Source organism: Sipha flava, unplaced genomic scaffold, assembly GCF_003268045.1.
Source record: "Sipha flava isolate LNK unplaced genomic scaffold, YSA_version1 173_pilon_pilon, whole genome shotgun sequence".
NCBI lineage: Eukaryota > Metazoa > Arthropoda > Insecta > Hemiptera > Aphididae > Sipha > Sipha flava.
Window position 1 is genome coordinate 909,543 of NW_020271974.1, and position 21,903 is coordinate 931,445.

The 21,903-nt window shown below is 30.2% G+C and overlaps 1 protein-coding gene across 1 annotated transcript; it reads left to right on the forward strand.

The window, feature by feature from the left end:
* The first annotated feature begins 10,992 nt into the window (after nucleotides 1-10,992).
* On the forward strand, nucleotides 10,993-11,634 carry LOC112680089. Its single transcript, XM_025550086.1, has 3 exons — nucleotides 10,993-11,156; nucleotides 11,208-11,290; nucleotides 11,366-11,634. The coding sequence occupies exons 1-3, from the start codon at nucleotides 10,993-10,995 to the stop codon at nucleotides 11,632-11,634; spliced, it is 516 nt and encodes a 171-aa protein (XP_025405871.1).
* The last annotated feature ends 10,269 nt before the right edge of the window (nucleotides 11,635-21,903 follow it).

The following is a 21,903-nucleotide window of genomic DNA, read 5'->3' on the forward strand; positions in this document are numbered from 1 at the left end:
GAATAAATTATTTAATATAACACAATTATCTTTGTTTCCCCTTCCCACCAATACCCCACGAATAAATGCGTGCAACATACAACAACAGCTAACGCTGCCCCTATTTTTAAATTTATATACATTTTATTTATACTTTAAGTAGTTAATTCCGTATAATAAATATAGATCTACCGTGTTAGCCATTAGACATAAATATAAATACGCACGCATATAAAATACAAAGCGTGTATCTTCGTTGGCGATCATACATCACAGTGTTGTATATATACCATTACATAGATGTATATACCCCCCCCCCCAAAAAAAAAAAAAAAAAAAAAAACAACGTAACTATCATGGAAACGTAATAATAAACGAGTATATTACCAAACTAAATGAGTTTTAAATTGTTTAAATGGAAATAGAAATTATGTATGAACACTGCAATATGTAATATAGTTTATAAGTATCAATAAACATATTAAATTTTTAGATTTAATAAATGTTTCTGAAGACTGACGAATGACTCTCTTTCTAAGTATTAAGACATATTAAACGAGCTAAAATTATTTCGAAGTTTTGATCCGTGCTTATTGTACAAAAAAAAAACCATACCGTTAAAAAATAAAACGTATAATGTAATGGTGTTTTAAAACTAATACATTATTTATTTTGATTATTTTAAAAGTTAAAACATATTGGTTTTCTTTTTTTCTTTTTAGCTTTTATTAATAAATCAGTTGGTCCATTGTGAAACACTCACAAATTAAATCGAAGGAGATAACAATAAAAAACCGAACCTTTCCAACGTTTTATAGGATCGAAAATACGACACTTACCTAAAATTTGGCGCAACAATTGCAAATTTACATAAAAATTATCAATAAGTTCTAATAAATAGTGAAACACATTTAAATTGTTTCGACAGTTTTGTTACGAACTTTGCGTTCGATAATGGAAAACTTATTCGGACCGGGTTCAAAATTCTTACATCTCTGCAATTGCGAGGACCTACCCGGAGAAGGTAACGCGGAGAGACGCGGTTATAAAGTATCCTGAGAGTGTAAGGTTTTGATCATGAGGAGATCGTCTAGGGTAGATAATGGATCTTCGGTCACGATTATAAATATTAGAAAGTTAACATAATCGAGCGTGACGAGAAGCAGTACGGTTATGCGATAATATTCTTTGAAAACCGATTAAGGCGAACGTTTCGTTCGTTCGATGGTCATACATTGGTGCATAAGTCTCGTACGCCATCGTTGAAATATGGCCCGGTGTATTCGAATTAATTGTCACCGAAAACAGCTATCGTACATACGGCATTTTAATTAAACATATCGACGAACGATATAATGCCACATGTTCGAAAACCTTTCGACTTGGAGTAAACTTTAATATTTAACTTTTGTTTGGCGCAGCATATTTTACCGCCACTAGCATTCGTAATCCAACAAATGTTTACTGTTTGCAGGAGAGAACTGCAGCAGTGTCTCTCTCTCTCTCTCTTTTTATCTGTCTCTCGTCGTATACAAGCCGCGGCCCAAAACTTTGACTATAACTTTGCTCTTTACATATTATAATATGTAATATAAATGAACACGTAAATCTGTTCCCCTTTCATAATGCAGTTTTATTCGAGAAATTTATAATTCATCAAAATATAAAGGCGCCGATTTAAATTAATTAACACCGTATGTGCGTGTGCATTCATGTTGTTCGAGCACGTATATGTACCCGTAGATATTGTGTACCTAACCTACGTGCACTTTGTCGCAATGCTTTCACAGTTGTTATAATATATTTTAGTAATAAAATATTATACACCGTACATTGTATCGAGCACACACCATAATAAGAAACTGCTGGCTATATTTTTTACGACTTATCTTGCGCAACAATGGTTTCTCGCTGTATCTGCACTTCCGCATGTCTTGCGATATCAATAGAATGTAAATAATTAATTTTTGTTTTGAATTTTCGTTACGTTTTTGCGAACCGTTTTCCATAAAGTGATTTTAACGATTTCTCACCATTCGGAGAGAGAAAAATGCCCTCGCTTAACGTTTCTCCCTCGGCGCACCGAGTACTGACCGCTACGATCCTTCGCAATGGACAGATACCCAGATACACTTTTAATTCAATGCTCATTAACTATAGAAATAATTAGGGTGCGGAGTTGTATGTTTTTAAAACTAAAATATATGTGTATATTTTTTTACAATATATATAAAATAAAACAATTTAATTTTTAGTAAAATCTTTAAACTAGGTGGTGAACAATAACACATTTAAAATATACGTTTGATCATTAATTATAATATTATTATTGAATCATGCATTAAATTATAAACTTTTTAAATTTATCGAAGTAAATGACCCTTCTCGTCAACAAAATGATGTTCTTTTTAAGTTTTCAAAAGGAAATCGACGTCAATTGGGCCGCAATGCGTTCTTGTAGTGGCTAAAACACCTTTCCATGTCAACAGGAGTCATAGGTGCAAATTTGAAGACTCTTAATTCGATAGAACTGAGGCGAGCCTTACCATGCACTATTAGTGCAGTCGGTTATTTCTAGTAGACAACAACGATTTTTTTTTTCAAATTAGAGAAATATTTAACAAAAATATGTCATTAAAGTAAAAATATTTAGTATTAACCGTGTTTTAAAACATTCAGATACTCCTGAAACATACTTTTATATAAGAATAATTCGATTACAATCAATCGTGACAAAAATGTATATCTATACATACAAATCCGCACACTTGTATCAATTATTATTTTCAGTGGTTCGAGATTTAAAAATAAAAATTTATCAGTTTTTATAATCATAAGGGTGTCCTAATTATAATAAAAAAATGTTGTGTGTATTCGGGGTCAAAATGTATTTTTATAGGTTTTACGAAGCATCTACGTTAAAACAACTTTAACTGGAGAATAAATCCATCTTAAATTCATTTGATTATTCTATTGGTTTTGTTTTTCGTTTCCCGAAGCTTCTGATAATCGTCTAACTTTTAATATGCACAGAGTTCTGTTTTAATTTCAGTGACTGTTTCATAATTATCTCAACGATCAGAAATTATTACTTCTTTAATATTTTCGAATTTCATATTTTACTCGAGTGCGCGCACGTGATAGCAGTACAAATATTGATCATTACGTTTATTTCAGTGAATCGTTGTTAAGTCCAGCGTTCATTAAAAATGTTTGATGTATTCGAGACGTCAACCTATCGTATTTGATGAGAATAACAAAAATTAAAACATAAAACGTTGAAAGAATACCAAAACTGTATAGGTTTGAATTTTTATCGTCACTATTTTCAATTTAATGGAAAAATTTCGAACGGCTTTATATCATTGCGCTTACGTGATAGTTGTGTATGTAGAAAAAGAATATCATCCGCAACAATTTTCCAAAATGCTCAATATATTTTTATTTTCACTAAAATTTTAACATTATTTTCTGAACATATTGGCATAGTTTTTGAAAAGTAATATTCGTGTGTCCGTCGTTGAATGTATCTGTGCTAAACGGTTTGAAAAATCTCAATTCTTTGTATCGAATATAGTTGACTTAAAATTCAAACGATGTTTGATTTTATGAACGTTCACGAAAAAATAGTCGGAGAAAATAAAAATATCTGTTTATCGCTATTGTTATTATAAAACTCCAACGTAGTGAACAATCGCTTCCAATTAGAACCAATTCGGTTTATGATTATGTGCAAACAATAATTCAAAACGATCATAATGTCTTTAGCCACATTTATACTAATATATTCGCTATTGTCACGCGTTAATTTTATATAGCTTTTAAGTACTGAAACGTGATGTTTGGATATTTTAAATACATGAATAATGAGCGGAAACAATAATAGTTAAAAGCGAAAGAGAATACGCCAATCTAAGTACCTACTTGTAATTACCATTCGCACTAAATCTCCGTCAAAGTTTGAACACCGTATAATATTCAAGAATCATTGGTCGTATTCCGAAGGTCACAAATTATCCAAAATGTGATTAAGGAAAACGTTTTAAAATCCAAAAAAAAAAAAAAAGCCCTTATTGGTGCGGAAAAAAATATGAAGGTTTCAAATCCGGCATGAGAATTGTTTTTAAAAAAACCATCACTCGATTTACAACATCTTCCTACCTCTTTTTGCATCAAGTTCAAACATTCTATTGTCATGTTAAAACTAAATCATATTACTGGCTATGTCACCGGAATCGGACAACGTTCCACACTTAAAATCCAACGTTTTATTGTCATTCTATATTGCCTGTGTAAATCCGAAACATGGTATTACCGACACATTATAGCCTGAACATTTTTATTTTTTTTAACCATTAAACTACGTCTTAAATTAAAAATACATTTATTTCATTGGTTTTATCTTTTTTTTTTTTTAATTTTTATCACATGAATAATTCTATCAAAATTGCATGTTGTTAAACCGTACCTCATAAGAAGTGTTATTATTGTTCTTGATCTGTGACAATACCACGTTTTGGATTACATCAACCTTTAATTATAATAAAAAAAAATCTTCTCAGAGCACTCCTATTGTTATTTTCCCGTGCTTTATTTTTAAATCGTGTAATATTGCACATATATTAGTATTATAATTAGAAAGCGGATCTTTAGGATTTTACATATTTTTATTGGCTTTATGCAGATTTACGAGGATAAAAAATGTAGACGATTTATTCATCATAGAGTTCGTAGGAAAATATTTATTTCGCATATTTTAGCATATTTTGGACATATATTTAGCCTATTTTTATTATTTTTAAATATATTCAATTATTGTTCATAAAAAAGCATATTTATTAATTTTTCAAGTTGTGATTTTTCTAGGAAAAAAAAAAAAATGAATCGTTATTTTTATATTCCTATGTATGAAACTATTATCTATTTTTCCATTTAAATAATTTATCTTTTACCAAAGAATGGTGCATACAAATTGTTCATTGTTTTTATTTAACTATTTTGTTTTTATATATAATTCTATTATATTTACACTCCTATGTAAGAACTGTTTTAAATTTTTATATTTAAATAATTTACCTGTTATCAAAGGAATGGCCCATAACAGTAATTTAATGTTTTTATTGAAATATTTATGAAAAAAAAAAAAATCATATTATCGCATATTTACAAGTTTAAGGAATATTTAAAGTTTATTTTAGGGTTTTTTTAGAGCAAATTAGCATCATATTTTAAACTTTTATGAACCTAAAAATTCACACTATAATTAAAATTATGTAAAATATCATTATGAATGATATGTACTATGATCCACGAGAAAATGCAATGGAAACTATGAATTATTACTTAGGTTTTATAAAAAAAATGGACGCACAAAATATCGAAGAACGTGATTTGGAACCGTATTTCGAAGATTCTACAGCTAAAAAATCAATCATGATTAGATTTTATCGATGTTAATAAAATAGTCAACATTTTAATCAACGCCACATTTTATTATTTAAAATCCTCCCACCGGTGAATATCTCATGAATTCAAAAATCTACTAGAAATACAGATCTAAAATGGTCGTGGATATGACTTCTTGTGTACATATGCTTAGGCATGCGCACGGAAGGGGGAGTTGTGCTTGGGCAACCCCCGAAATTTTATAGGTGGTGCCCTACAATTTAGGGTAGTTTGCGTTTTGGCGAGTTTTTAAAAATGCAATGTGATTGAGCCATTTATCATAATTCTTTTAGACAAGTTATTTTAAATTATTGTTATGTTTGGGCGAAATTTTTTAATATCTTCCAATACGTTTGGGTGATACTATATTAATTTAGTTTCTCTCTTATTACAGACTTGGGACTGTCCGTGATTTCTTCGGGCACGATAAAAAACGAACTATAATCATACTATAATATTCATGTTTCTATATGTTAGTTAAATTAAATTAGATTAAAATTTTTGTTCTAAATTCGTTTTGCTTAACATTTTATTCTTATGCACTTTGTATACTATAAAAGTTAAATATCATTTGACATATACTCTTCCTAACTTATTGTTTGAGTTATAACATACAGAAAAACCAATAATTAATAATAACAAATTTTATAATTTCTCAAACACTTAATAAGAAACTTGTCTAAACACATTATAAGCAATTATATTGTTTTTTTTTATTCGGAAAAAAAGGTAATTCGCCAAACGCATTACGCTCATAATTTAAGTCTAAGGGGCCTATATTTGACTTATGTTGCTCAAATTAAATTAAATTTATTCTAAAATATTTAGCGAAGAATAAATAATGTTTTGCAATAGCAAAATAAATATAAATTTTTAAAATTTTCGTGCGAACATTCGTTAAAATTGACTAAAAAAAGTACAAATCATAAAAAATTGAAACTATATTAGAGAAAAATATTCGAGTTTCAAGGAAAACATATATATTGGGCCTAATGTACCCCAATATCAAATGGAAAATTTAAATTTATGTTTATTTAATTATTTATATATTATCATTTATTAAACATACATACCACGTATTGTTAAGATAGAACCCGAATATATTGTAGACCTCAAATACAGGTTTGCGCATGCCTATATACATATGTATATATACTTTCAAACGATCAATTTCGTTTTCGTGCAGAATATCGTTTAGATTTGCTATTTAAAATATTGTATGCATTTTTTGGATAAGCCGTTAGTACTCGGGATAGTTATAATATAATTGAATACCAAATCAGTGCACGACGGTTATTAATCGGACTTCGCTTTGCCGAACAACCAAAAGTAATCGCGATGGTTGTAAATTTAATCGAAATCAATTACATTGATTAATTATCAAATGATTATTTATTAAATATTACGCTGAAACAAAAATGTAATATTACGATTACAACGGTTGGGTAATGCTGGTTAATTTGGTTAGCCTTTAATATTATCATTATGATAGAATAATTAAATTTACGAGTGACGGATGAATAATTTGCATAATTCATAATTTTCTAAACTGTTGAAATCCGTGTATTTGGACCAATAAGGCGAATGATAGGAATTTCTAAAATAGCATACGTACAAAAATGATTGAGAAATACTCTTATGAAAAAAACCAAAAACTTTAGAAGCAATAGATATTTAATAGATATATTATTTTTAACTAAATTATAAGTTAAACTCGACAGGAATTTTGATTTTTGATATTATCATAAATAATATAAATATAATAATAATTTAAAAACTAAATAAGTTCTAAAATTACCGTTTTGATATACTTTTCTTAATTTTTCGAACAATTACATTTATTACACATTTAACAATTTTATTGAATAATATTAATTATTTTTCTATACTTAATCTAATTTATTTGAATCAATGTATTACTTATAATTTAGAAGTGTAGAATATAAAAATGCAGTAATACTGTGTATATTTATCATTTTTTATGTATGCAATCAAATTTGTCCACTACTGAATAATAATAATAATAGTCATCAACATTGATTCAAAATAAAGTATTAATATCTTTTATAATGATTTTTTTATTTTTTATTTCTCAGAAACAAGAATACTGGAATAATTAACTATAATTATTTTAAATATTATTTAAAATATATACATTTTACTCATACGCTAATTATTGTAATCAATAATAATAACTAAGCATTAAATACAAAATTGTGTATGAAAGTCCTATGCGAATTTTACAAAATAATATTTAAATTAGTATTTTGAACAAATACCACTTGGACACGTTTATAGTAAAAATTCATTATTTTAAATATTTAAAATGTGTACCATCAAGATGTTCAAATAATCATACTTAATAGTAGTTCATTTCAAACGAACCATGTTTTATGCTAAAAACTTTACAAACTTATGGAAATCTGTTCGACATTTTTAGAAGTAACTCTAACAAAGTTTCAATAAACTCTTACGAAATTGAGTATTAAAATTAAGTATTCTTATTTTCTCAAAAAAAAAAAAAATCAGATAATAACTGATAAATTTAACATTTTGATTTTGATTTAGCCGATTTTCTCAGTTTTATGACATTTAGATATAAGAAATATGTTTATTTATTGACTATATTTTCAAGACCATGTTGAATATTTTAGAAACATTCCTTTAGTGATTGATTTTTCTAATACGGGTTTTAATTTAAAATAAATAATAGTGTAATAGTAATTGTCATCAGTAATTTTGATATTAACCGATAGCAATATTTGTGAATATTAAATATATTTAATATATATTTAATATTGATGAACATATTGTCTCATACCGTCTCACATTTATGAACTACGAGAGGAATTATTTTCCGGTAAAAAGCTTCCTATGATATATACAAGATCCATGATTTAGAATTGTATGAACACTGTTTATACAAATCGCGTATTTTACCTAATGATTTGATTATTTGAAATTCTCAAGTAATTGAAATGCGAAAATATAATTTGTATTATTAATAAAAATGCCTTTTTCAATAAACACACTGTGATTTATCAAATAGATTGATCGAACATACACACAACCATTTATTAATACGAATTGTTTGAATGTACTTTTAAGAAAAATTAAAAACCAATTACAGTGCATTTACCATCTGTATCTGAATTCGTGATACAGGAACTGTAATAAATATTAATATTAGAATGGTGTATATAATTCAGCACAGTTGCAGAATGAAAACAAAATTAAAGATGCAAAGCGAGTTCTATAAAGCTCATAATAAAAGAGTAAAATGTATTTGATCTTGGTACAATATTATTTTTATGGAATGCCCGTTTGTTTAAAAAATGTTTTTGTCAAGGAAAAAAAAATACCAACTGTGACGAGCTAATTATTGTTTTTGAAGAATAAAGTTTTGTAAAGTATTTTGTCTTAGAACATTTAAAGTAAGTTCTGTCACCAAAAAACTGACACCCGACTAACAAAAAATAAAAATCAAATAAACGGTGAGAAAATTTTTTTTATAACATTTCACCTTTTTTCTTTTTTTTTTCCTCTTATTTTAACTTATACTCATTTATTCTGAAATATGACTTGAACTTTTAAAAACCGTATATTACCGGGTCCAATACTTGCAAAACTAGGTTCTTGATTTTTTTCCGATGAAAAACCCGTCGTTCACTGCCCTGTTCAGGGGCACATCTTATAAAACACACCGGGAATAAAATAATTCAGAACAGTTCTATGGTATTTTATTCGAACGCGTACAAAGCCGATTTGTGTTTATCAAACGCATTTATTTCACGAATAAAACATCGCTGTACGTTTTGTTTGAGCGTCACACTGGAACCAAAGTATATTATTATGAACTCGGATAAATCTCAACGGTGTAGATGTTATACGTTCGGTCAGTGGCGGATCAAAAATTATTTTTTTTTTTTTTGGGCGGGAGGTTTGAAAAATATTTTCCCTCTAGATATTTTTTATAATATTGCAGTCGGTGATTATTAATGAATTAAGATAATAGTAAGTAATATAATACATTAATTTAAATCTAAGACTACTAATTTATTGTATGAATAAAAATACAAATTATATACTTTTCCTCATACTTAAAAAAAAAATCTTTTTCTTAATTCATAAAATTATTGGTTTTTAATTTATTTATGTTATACATAGGTAGTTTAACCCCCCACCCCCCCCCCCCGTGGATCCGACAATGCATTCTGTACATACATGCATGATTCAGTTCACATCAGTTTGTACAGGCAGCACTCGTGACGGCATCGAACAGCTAACCGGTCAAGGAATTCAACGTTTCCGTCGCGATCCGAAAAAAAATAATATAAATACCTGCTAATTAGCTAATTAGCTATGTGTTATGTAACTATTCGTGAATATCCAAGACTTTCATTGAACAATATTTCAACAAATCCGTTTTTTTTCTCCCAAAAGCCACTTGCTTTTGCAACTAGACTTTTCGTTTTATCCGTCCTACCATGCACGAATCTATCATGCAATCGAGTAGATGTCAATGAAAATTTAATGGACAGTGATAACATTACAGTGCAAATTTTATCACTTTTATACATCATAGGGCGATGTGACAATATCAATATTATACTTCTAATCATTGCTGTTGAGAAAAACTTTGACTGAACATGTGACTGCGTAACGGGTATATATACCATGGTTTTTGTAGTAAAAAAAGAAAGAAAAAAAAAAGAAAAATTTGAATTGAAAATCCTACAAAACATTTCCTCCCTATGTGAATACACAACTTTCAATAATTATTTTCCTTATATTTTTTTTCTTGGACTAATATCGTTTCAATGAAATGTTTAAAACTTCCTTGTCCAACCTTCGCTCTATTTTCCAGTCTTTTTTACCACTTCCGCCACAACGTCTAAAAAATATTTGTTTTTAATACATTTATTATTTATGTAAACATAACCTCTTTTAGTGTATTATCTAATATGTTACTTGTCGTTTTTTTATGTCGAAATAACTCCAGTCTCCAAGTAATCGTGCTATATTCGACAGCCGTTATTTTTATGGGTTGTCATTTATGTATCGATTTACACGAGGTCACCATCGCGTTGCCTATCTATATGATTCTTTTGATCTATTCACTCGAGACCAGCCAATTTCATTCACTGTACTTTCAAGCCCCGACTGCGCATAATCTATTACCTGATTTTATACATCCGAGAACATTAATAAATCTTAGAAAATGATACTTATAGCGTTGCGATGTTTACGATAAAATATTGTTACCACATTTTAAACCCTAAGACAAGAAGAAAACTATTAGAGCCTGATTATACGGATTCTGGCGACGAGCTCAATAGTTTAAATTTAACCTAACATTTTTTAGCTATAATATGTACTATTAACCCTCAGGGGGGTGTTAAGCAATTAACACTACGGGTGTGGCGAACCCGGGGCCCCGAGCTGTGGACTGAACTTACTTTAGTTAGTTGGTTCATTCCACCCTTACTCTGACCTTAATTGGTTGGAGTAATCAGACCCTCCAAGAGGAGGTTGTCGTAAGGCCAATCACCTTACACGCAAAACAATATGATTACGAAACAACGATTAATATTGCCTCGGAACGTGGAGATTACGGATTTATGTATTGGAACTTGGAATGTGCAATCAATGTATAGGACGGGAACATTGACGACAGTCGTATCGTGTCTTGAGCGATACAGACTGGATATAACAGCAGTTCAAGAAATAAGGTGGGACGGATCTGGTAGTATAAAGTCACAATGAAATACAATTTTATATAGCGGTGGAGAAAAACACGAAAGAGGAGTAGGCTTTATTATTAAGGACAAATTTTTGCCGAATGTTGTCAAGTTTGAACCAATAAGTGATAGAATCTGCTATATAGAATTTAAATGCAAATGGTTTAACATAGTAATTGTAAATTGTTATGCGCCAACAGAGGATAAAAGCGAAGAAGTAAAGAATGCTTTTTACGATGAGCTAGACAGAGTTTGTGATGGGCTAACTTCGGGGAAGCCAAAAATTATCATTGGTGACTTCAATACGAAAGTCGGAAGAGAAAGGATATACAGACCAACTATTGGAATAAACAGTTTGCATAGTGAGTCCAATGAAAATGGAAACAAATTGATCTCATTTGCAACAGCAAGAAACATGGTCATAAGCAGTACAATGTTTCCGCACAAGAGCATCCATAAACAGACCTGAATATCACCCTGTGGAAGGATAAAAAACCAAATAGATCACATAGTTGTTGACAGGAGAATAAGATCAAGCGTTGAAGATATAAGAAGTATGAAGGGTTGTAGTGCGACATCGGATCACTTCCTGGTAAAGGCAAGGTACAAACTAAAAATTTCAGTGAATTGGCAGAAGAAACAGAGCATCAAAAAAATTAATAGAGAGCTACTAAATGGAAACCAAGCAAAGGAATATCAGAGAAAATTGAACAAATACATTTCAAGCGCTGAACATGAAGCAAATATAGAAGAATTATGGGGAAGAATAGAAAAAGCGGTTAAAAGAACCTCAGAAGAAGTTTTGGGTTACGAACCACAGAGAAGGAACAAGCACTGGTTCAATGAAATGTGTAGAAAGACCACGGAAGAAAGGGATAAAGCGAGATTAAAAGTGCTATAGGACCCAAAAGAAGAAAATAAAAGAGAATTAGCCATGAAACAGAAAGAGGTAAAGAAGACAATTAGGATGAACAAGAGAGCATGGGAAAAAGAAAGAGTACAACTCATAGAAAGTAGTAGAAAGAATAATGCTCGAGTCTTCTTTGGGAAAGCGAATGAAGTTAAACATGGGTTTAAACGTAAAACATCAATGGTTAGAGGAGAAAATGGAACGTTATTGACCGATAACGGAAAAATAGCAGATGAGTTCAAAAAAATGTTTAACACACTTTTAAACCAACCTAGTGAAAGGACAATTATAGAAGAACATGCAACAGTAGAACAAAACATAGAACCACCATCAAGAGCAAAGGTAGAAGCTGGTATTGAAATGCTCAAAAGCGGTAAGGCAGCGGGAGAAGATGAGATAATTTCTAAATGCCTTAAAAAGGGAGGACAACTACTAATAAACCAGCTACATAACTTAATTACTAAAGTTTGGGAACATGAAGAAATACTAAGACCGTGGCGTACATCTGTTTTATGTCCTATTCTTAAAAAGGGAGACCCCATGAATTGCAAAAATTATAGGGGAATCTCCCTTTTGAACACATCATATAAGATACTGTCTAATATTCTACTTACTAGAATCAAACCCTATTTACGAGAAATTATTGGAGATTACCAGGGAGGGTTTATGACAGGGAAGTCAACCCAGGATCAAATACATGTTATTAAGCAAATGATCGAAAAAAGCCATGAATTTGACAAAGATATACACCTCCTTTTTATTGATTTTAAGGCCGCATATGATATGGTGAATAGAGAGAAACTATGGAGCGCTATGTACCAATTGGGTATACCTGAAAAGTTTGTAAGACTAGTCCGTGCTTGTGTACAAGGATCAAAGTGTAAAGTGAAGTTCGGAGATGCCGTATCGGAAGATTTTGAGGTGGTGACAGGGCTTAGACAAGGTGACGCCTTGTCCCCAGCTCTTTTTAACTTAGCATTGGAATCAGTCGTAAGAGATACCCTTGTAACTGCAAGTGGAATTAAAATTGGAATTGACAAACAACTAATTCTAGCTGCCTATGCAGATGATTTAGTGATAATGGCAGAAAATGAAGAAAATCTAAAGGAGACAACACGAAATTTACATGAAAACGGAAAGAAAATAGGATTAATTATAAATGAGGATAAGACAAAATATATGGTAGTAACTAGGAATAAACATAGAGGGGGACACCTGGATATTGGGGAATATAAGTTCGAAAAAGTAGATGATTTTAAATACCTAGGAGTGGACATCAACAAGGATGCAAATAGCCACGAGGAAATAAAGATTAGATTAGCAGCGGCAAACAGATGTTATTTTGGATTGGTCCCCTATTTAAATCAAAGATATTATCATGGAAGACAAAAATAACCCTTTATAAAGTACTAGTAAGATCTATAGCTTTGTATGCATGTGGGACGTGGGCCACTACAAAATCGCATGAACTAAAATTGGCCACCTTCGAGCGGAAGATATTAAGGAGAATCTATGGTCCAAAAAAAAATAACGAAGGAGAATACAAAGTAAGAACAAATCAGGAGATCCCAGACCTGTACGGAGAACCGAATATTAACGGAATTTTAAAAAGTAGTAAGCTGAGCTGGGCCGGGCACGTGTGGAGATCGGAGGGGCCAATTGGACAGGCTACGAAATGGAAGCCAAATACAAAAAGGCCTAGAGGACGTCCTCGACAAAGATGGAAGGATAGAGTGGTCAAGGACTTGAGGAAACTTGGAATAGAGGATGGGGAAGAGCTGGCAAGAGACCGAGACAGGTGGAGGCAAGTGGTTGTTGCGGCAATGGGCCTGAATGGCCTGTAAACGCCTAAGAAGAAGAAGAAGAAGAAGAATATGTACTATTATCTTATAATTTAATCACACGAAATAAATAATTTTCTGAATGAAGTTTAACGTAATTTTCAAAATGAACGACTATGTTCTACCTAACATTTTTGTAGTATTTAATAAATATGAATAATAATAATAATAATACAATATATTTATATTAAATTATCTGACTACAGAATACTATTCTCTTCTATGAATGACAAATGATACCCTCAAAATGTCCAATTTTCATAACACGCGTATAATCTATATAGCCAATATGTAATCAGTATTGGACCTACACATTTTGTTCTGATTTTTCCTTGTAAAAATTGATTACATTATCATACTTGGAATGTTATTCATGACGTTTACTTTGATTTTACAGTAGCAGTTCATATTAGGAGGTTTCTACCTACTCATATTATATGTAATGCCAACGGCTGATCAGCGTTAACCAAACAAAATACCAAATAAACGTTACCAAACATATTCTGTATCGGTAAAAATCAACTGTGTCAATACATTTTATTCTTTTCGTGTCGAACTATTCGACCGTGCATTCGTGAAAATGCAGAGCTGTTGCATTGGGCCACGACACGTTGTCTATTATCCGTTCTTTGAGTTGAATAGATCCTAAGAAAAGCAAACATAACTCATATCTCGAGTCCTGAACAATGCAATAAATTATCGTTATAATTATTGTTTTAAACTGCAAACGATGAAAAAACGAAACGGCAAAGCGTAAGGGTAACATTGTAGTATAGCAATGTATTTTTTGCGCATATCTACATTGATTTTAGAAGAGAGAAAATTATGATTGATGAAAACAATTGAAATGTATGCATATAGTTCTATATGGTGTATGAATGTAGTTGCTTAAACAATTTCGAAATAAAATAAATTTCCGCTTACTTATAAGAATAAAGCGAGAAGTCTTTAATGTCTTAATTAAAAATAATTAAAACTATTAAACTGTATATTATCTTAAATCCATTTATATTACAATAGTAATTAATAATATTAATTTTAATAAATTCAGAGCTATAACATTTAGCGATGGTGATGCTAGTACAGTGAACGATGTGCTTTAATGAAATTGTTCAGTAAATTATCATACTATTGTTGTTATTATTATAAAAATGAATAATTACATTAGTGATGGGACGTTCCATTGTTATTTCACTATAACAAAGGTATACATTTACAAAGTTAATCAGAACGTAGATCTGTTGATCTATGCCAACGACAAAAAGCCTCATCGTTCATTCTTATATTGTTTCACCGCAGTGATTATTATGTAGATATTTTCGGTAACGATATACCTCGAAAACAGTCAGTTATGATAGTTATATAGTTATATATTGGTCATCTAAAACGATCAGAGCGAGAATGAGCACATATTGTCAACCACGCGTTCTCATCAATCCCGAGATCTCGGCAGTAAAAACATTTGATCAAAAACAAATGTTTACAGTAGATTATTAGTTTTTTTGTCGTGTCTATTTTAGTATAACTATATGTGATTGAGGCTTCATTCGCGGACAGCAGTAAGCTTTGTCTGAAATATCCCTACCCTCTTTCTCTCTCACTATCGTTTTATCCTCACTGACTCTATAAGATTTATAGGTTATCTCATAGTGCTCAGCTCGTGTTCGTGTAAACACAATTTACTTCATTTGACCATTGATCGCGATAAATATAATTTGCTTACACATTAAATATCATTATATTGATAATTTCATCGCTGAAATTCACAGTAATGTATACGTTGTGTGTTTTTGTTTTTATATAATAACGTCATAAATATTTAATGAGCAGGGTTGCATTACTGAGTATACATCGAAAAAGGATGTTGTACCACTTTGTTCGTATAATGTTTAAACACCATGTAAAAAATAAAATAAAATAAATTATAATGGAATAATTATTGAAAATAGTGTTACAATATTTAATTTGTTATTTAAACATTACTCGACCGACAATTTTGTGGTTGCTTGTTTAAAATAATTTTATATAATTTATACATAATAAATGCGATTTACATACTTTTTATGTTCATAACATCTTAATCATCTTATTTTATATTATATTTAATGTGATATATCATTAAAATACACATAGATGTTCCCGATAAAATCATTATGATAATATGAGGTGTTATTAAGTTTACATCATTTTTCGTAACCTTGTCCTTTACCTTAGTTTATACATTAATTTATAAATATAATTTCATGTCAAACCACACAGCGTCATTTTTCGTATTATTTTAAACTTTCCAATAACTTACCGTAAGGATTTTATGTAGATATGTTTCTATTTTATTATTTATTTCCAATTATCAAGTGTGGATTTGTAAAATAAAATATTTTCGTTTTTTTAAAACTAAGACTTATCTTCTATATTAGATTTATATTCCAAATTGACCTTTACAAACAACAAACATCAAATTTTGAGTTAGAATTCCATTACTTTTAATGTACATGGCATATTTAAATGGAAGTAAATAAAATAAATGCGAATAAAACTCAACTTTATTCTATTAATGAAATTATACATATATGTATACTAAAATAAAATATAATCTAGGTGGCCGAATCATCAAAATTACAAAAATCTTACAGGTGAGTGATGAGCCCGATTTTTAGACATGATTAACGCGTCCCTAGTTTATAAGCTCGTAAACTATACAATAATTTATACTTTCGCAAGTAACTAATTTCATTTGCGCATGTATTAGCCATATGTGACTGTGGAACGATAATATCTTGGTTAAGTCATTCACCCTAATGTGGCAAATGCAAAGTTTTTAGTGAAAAAGCCATAGCTCGACTGTTGATTATCCCACATTAAACACCTGTGTTATAATCACTCAAAAACATATATATATATATATAATGTGCAAACCGTGCTTAAAACGCGTCCAATGAATGATAATATTTAACAGTATTTGATATTTATGTTTTTTAATTTAATTTATTCCTCTGATACAGGTAGGATAAATTGTAAGAATCTGGTCTCACGCACGCATGTAACAAAAACTAAACGATTTTCTAGTATGCATCGGTCAACCGAGAATATCTTGAAACATTACACTTTTAACGTATTGTGATATTCATAACGGGCAAGTCAAAAACCTACCATTTAATAGGATGTAATACTCAAAAGTGAACCCCGAGAGTAACGTTCCGTAGATCGATGAAGATACAAACGATTAAATGAACAAATGATAAATGATCGTGTCCGTGAATCTACAATTAAAATAATAATTTTTTTACGATTTTTAGGCAGAAAAACCATCTTGCACGGTATTCAATGTGAAATCATGGTAAATGTTCTATTTTTATTTTAAAGAAGAGATCATTAGATGTACATTTTTTATTTTTCCTTTGACTTATTTTAATACATTTTTTTTCATGTTTTCTTCAATACAATTCAACTATTATTCGGTTTCTAGATTCTACATGACGTTCTTATGGCTAAAAGCACACAGTTCCGTTGTCTTATGAATTTTTATATTTTTATTATTTTCAATACATACAAGTTTATCAGTAGCATTAATTCCATTAATAATATCAATAATATAATTCAGTGTAAAATACGTTGTATTTTATTATATTTTCGTTAAAATACATATTTTAACCACCACACACAAATATATATACAGATTTTTGATCATGACTCTTTGATCAGCTAAAGATTTATATGGTGCAGTATGGTGTATTATCACGATTTTGCTGCTTTCTTATTCAATAACCAATGACTGTATGACACGAACATGTCATACAATTATGCAATTTTTGTAATAACTTACGGTAAGATTCAGCGATCCTTTTTGCACTTGCTACTTCGTTCCCATTCCAATGATTTATAGATGATTTTCAAACAAACACATTGCTTTCCGTTGGTATCTGCCGTAAAATCACCCGCACAGTATTGCGCACATACTTGGGCTTTATTTAATTTTAATAAAAACATGTGTCAACAGTCGTCGTCGAGCAGCATATGTTTTTTTTGCCATCTACGTAGTTTTACTCAAACGTCACATATCACGATAAAAAAAATTAAAAAAATTAAAAAAATCCATATTTGCTTTGATATTTGCCGACGTCAAACGATGTCCGTGGTTTGGTCTACAACACTCGAAATCTCAACAATATATAACACAATATCTTTTCGTTTTCGTTCGTAATGAACAAACATTAAAAAATTGGCTAGAAAACAAGTTCCGTTCTTATATACATACATGAAAATATTCAAAATATAATGCGTATACATATTATGTAAACGGATATGTACATATATTTTGTACCATTCGTTCACGCAACTTATCGATACCATTTTTTTTACTTGACGAATTTCGCTGAACGTAATTTAATTGTAGGTAACTAAAGGGTACGTTTAAAAATCAAATTAAAACTAAAAATTACTGAAAATAGTATTCACGATTTAATGATGTTGTTGTTGTTATTATTGTCTTGTGCGGAATCATCAAGAAGAAAATGCGACTTATCACTTCAATGCAGTTCATTTTCATATACGAACCCAACTATTTCTACTACTACTACTACCTATAATATTAATATTAATAATAATAACATGACTGTTGATCTTGACTGTGGTAACACGCAACACACTTGTCTCGATAAAATGTCACAAAACATTCGTGTTCGTAGTATTAATTACAGTACCGACTAGTGTTATAAATTAATTTTATGCAATGTTAAATGTAATTTACCGTCGAATTATACGCGGGTACGAGCAATAATATCGTTATGGTAATATGAGGTATTTCACGTATGTATGAATTTCCACGGTCTTGTCCTTTATCCTTGTATAGTTTACATAAAATGCCTTCACTTGAACGGCCCTTCTTTAAATCCAAATCCGACGGATTTGCAGTACTATAATAATAATACGACGTTTGAATTTGACGACTGTAATACGGTGCCGTGTATGAATGCGGCAACGCGTATGCTATTCGCGCTTCGTTATCACCAACGTAGGGTCACGTTTAGTCTAAAACTTGGGAGTGCTAAAATTGTTCAACCCGAAGTGACAACTATGTGGGGGAAAATTCTCCACATCCCTCTACAACCAACTGATACAGAATGTTTGATTTTTAAAATTTAATTATAAAATTAGCAATTTTATATATAACTAGCTGACCCGACAAACGCTTTTCTGTCTTAATTATGAATATTGAATTTGAATTGGTATAATTAATAAAAAAAAAAAATATTTATCGTTCTAATGATTTATAATATACAACATTCTTAGTTTTTTTTTCTTGCGCGTTATATAGTTTTGTCGGTATTTCGACACGGGAAGAGGTGACATATAACTGGGCCATGTGAAAAATATAGATTTTCAAGATTGATGTCACAAACACTTAGCGACTTCCCTTGAGATTTATTTATCGACATTACAAATGCTACCCACACTGGAAATTGCAACCGTTTAAAGTCGAATGGTATGTCGTTTGGAATCAAAGGAATCCATGGAATCAAAACGTCTTCGCCTTTGTATTTCCCTATCGAAATTGTTCGATGACATTGTTCATTAATTTCTCCACCGCAAGTCGGGTGCCATTGCAAAGACGCGGCTGGTTTATAACCCGTGACATAATGATTACCTATCCAATTTTAAATTGCAGATTATGAGGTAGTAATCCAGACAATTCCAGCGAATTTAAAAATTCCGTTGGATAATCGACAACATCATCTTGGTTAGTAACCAAAATTAACGAAACAATCGATTTGTTTGTCATTAATTCGCCAGTTATCTTATTTTGAATCTAAAAATTAATTTCATTAACATCAACGTTTTTTGTAGCCAATATAACTCTTTCGCTCAACCGTACATTTTCTTTGTAATTTTGAGCAATGTTTGGAAAAACCTTCTCGATAAGTTCGGTCTTAGTTTCAGTATAGTGACAAAAATTGGTAGGAAATATGATGTATTTAGACGATGAATCAACAGGTATTTTGCCATTACCAATATCAACCAATTGTTTGGAAAAAAACTTCTCCAGATTGGTTGTTCTGCAATACGACTCACATGTTCATATTTAATTTGAGCGTTTTAACGTTATTCCCATAAAATTGATGACTTTAAAAATACATCAATTTCGTCGGTTGGTGTTGATCGTGGTATTAGGGTTTAATATTCCACAGGGACTGTGCACACAATTTCTGATCTACTTACCTTGCTGAATCGCCCTTAAAATAAATTTGTAAACATTTGTAGTAGGGATGGGAAAAATTGTTTGTACATCGAAGTTAAAAAACATCGAAAAATTTTTTTCCCCTTTAGAGCTGCCAACTGTTGCGCTCCTATTATCTGTACAGTGTACTATTTTCTTGATTAAATAATAAATTTAAGAGTTAAAATACTATTGCATTAAAATTTATATTTCTTAAAAACATATTAAATACTTATAATCAGGGCTCGTAAGTTCATGCATTTGCATGTTTTCTTTGCTACATCGAAAATATGCTAATTGAGATAAAAATCCGTTTCATAACAATAATAAAACAGTAATAAAAATCAAAAATTTAATAAAGCATGTTTTTACATGTTTTGTATGTAATGGCATATTTCGCATATAGTAGATTTTTTTTGAGTTATTAGCGCATATTTTTTTATGTAAATTCAGCGAAATCCTTTTTTGTGGAAGTTAAAAAAAAATTAGATCAATAAATTTTTGAATTCATTTTTATTTATTTTTCCGAACTTGTTTATAAAATCTTAGTATTTTATCAATATTTTTATTTTTGAATGACATTAAATTGTATAAGTTAAAAACAGTACCACGAAAAAAATGTTATTGCGCATCACTACCACTCTCCTCTTATTGACGTGTCCATTGCAATCTATCTATTTTCGTCGCAATGTGTGTTCATTAATTATAATTTTTAATACAATGTAACCGAAAAAAAAAATATAACTTTTAAAAATATAAATGGATAATTCTTATTATTTTAAAAAATCCTTAAACGTTTTTTTTCATCTAGCATAGTTAAGGATTTTTAATGCATTATTGTATGCTTATTTATGCGCTTTTTAGTTCATGAACTTACGAGCCCTAATTATAATTGTATAGTGTATACTGTATAACGATTTTTGTATACTGCATACTAAAATAATACAATCAAAAAAAAAAAAAAAAAAAATTCGAAGATTTCAAACCTAAACATCGATCTTAAATCGATTAATCGAAAACAAATCATTTATATTGAAACATCGACATATCGACCTAAAACATCGATGTTTTTTGTCCATACCTAATTTGTAGTCACTATTCGGCGTTGGCGATAAGGAACTTGTTAGATGATGTATTTGAAATTTGGCTTGTAATTTTATTGAATAACTTTTGTTGCACCAAATGACGTTATTTGAAAACAAAGATTGTTTTGCTGGATATGAGTCAAAAAATGTTTAGATTCTGGCCCATTTCCGGAAAACAATGAATGTAGAGGCTCTGGTGGCAGTACTAATGGCGTCAATTTGACTTGATCAAACACAATCCAGGAGCTTCAATTTGAAACATAAATGCCTTGCAATATTGGCACACAACGTTCCTTGGCCCAATAGCAAAAATTTTCTGTGAACTGTAATCGATTTCTATGTTATAATTGAATGCAGCTCAATAGAGGTTAAACGCAACATGTCTATGTTGTTGAATTCGTTTCATCGATTCCGTTCAACTTCATTCAGCGTTTCACGTTGCTCGTCTGTTTGACTTGCTCTTGTATATCTTTGACTCGCAGCATTGTAAGTTCTGCGACATGAATTTGTACGTCTAATTACTGACATTTTCAAACACGAAAATTCAACTGTAAATTAAATAAAAAAAAGTTTATATTGTCTAAAGCGCTAAAGTTAGATTAGAAATAATTTTATATAGTGGTTAAGTATTCTTAAATTTTCTAATTTTCCGTGCAATTTTCTTAATTTTTTCTTCCATAAGAACCTT

Excerpts from the sequence above, each read along its gene's own strand:
- LOC112680089 (XM_025550086.1), top strand. The coding sequence starts at position 10,993 with ATGATTACGAAACAACGATTAATATTGCCTCGGAACGTGGAGATTACG. Across the intron at positions 11,157-11,207 it reads ACAGCAGTTCAAGAAATAAG|CGGTGGAGAAAAACACGAAA; the intron begins GTGGGACGGATC and ends AATTTTATATAG. Across the intron at positions 11,291-11,365 it reads TGTCAAGTTTGAACCAATAA|AGGATAAAAGCGAAGAAGTA; the intron begins GTGATAGAATCT and ends ATGCGCCAACAG.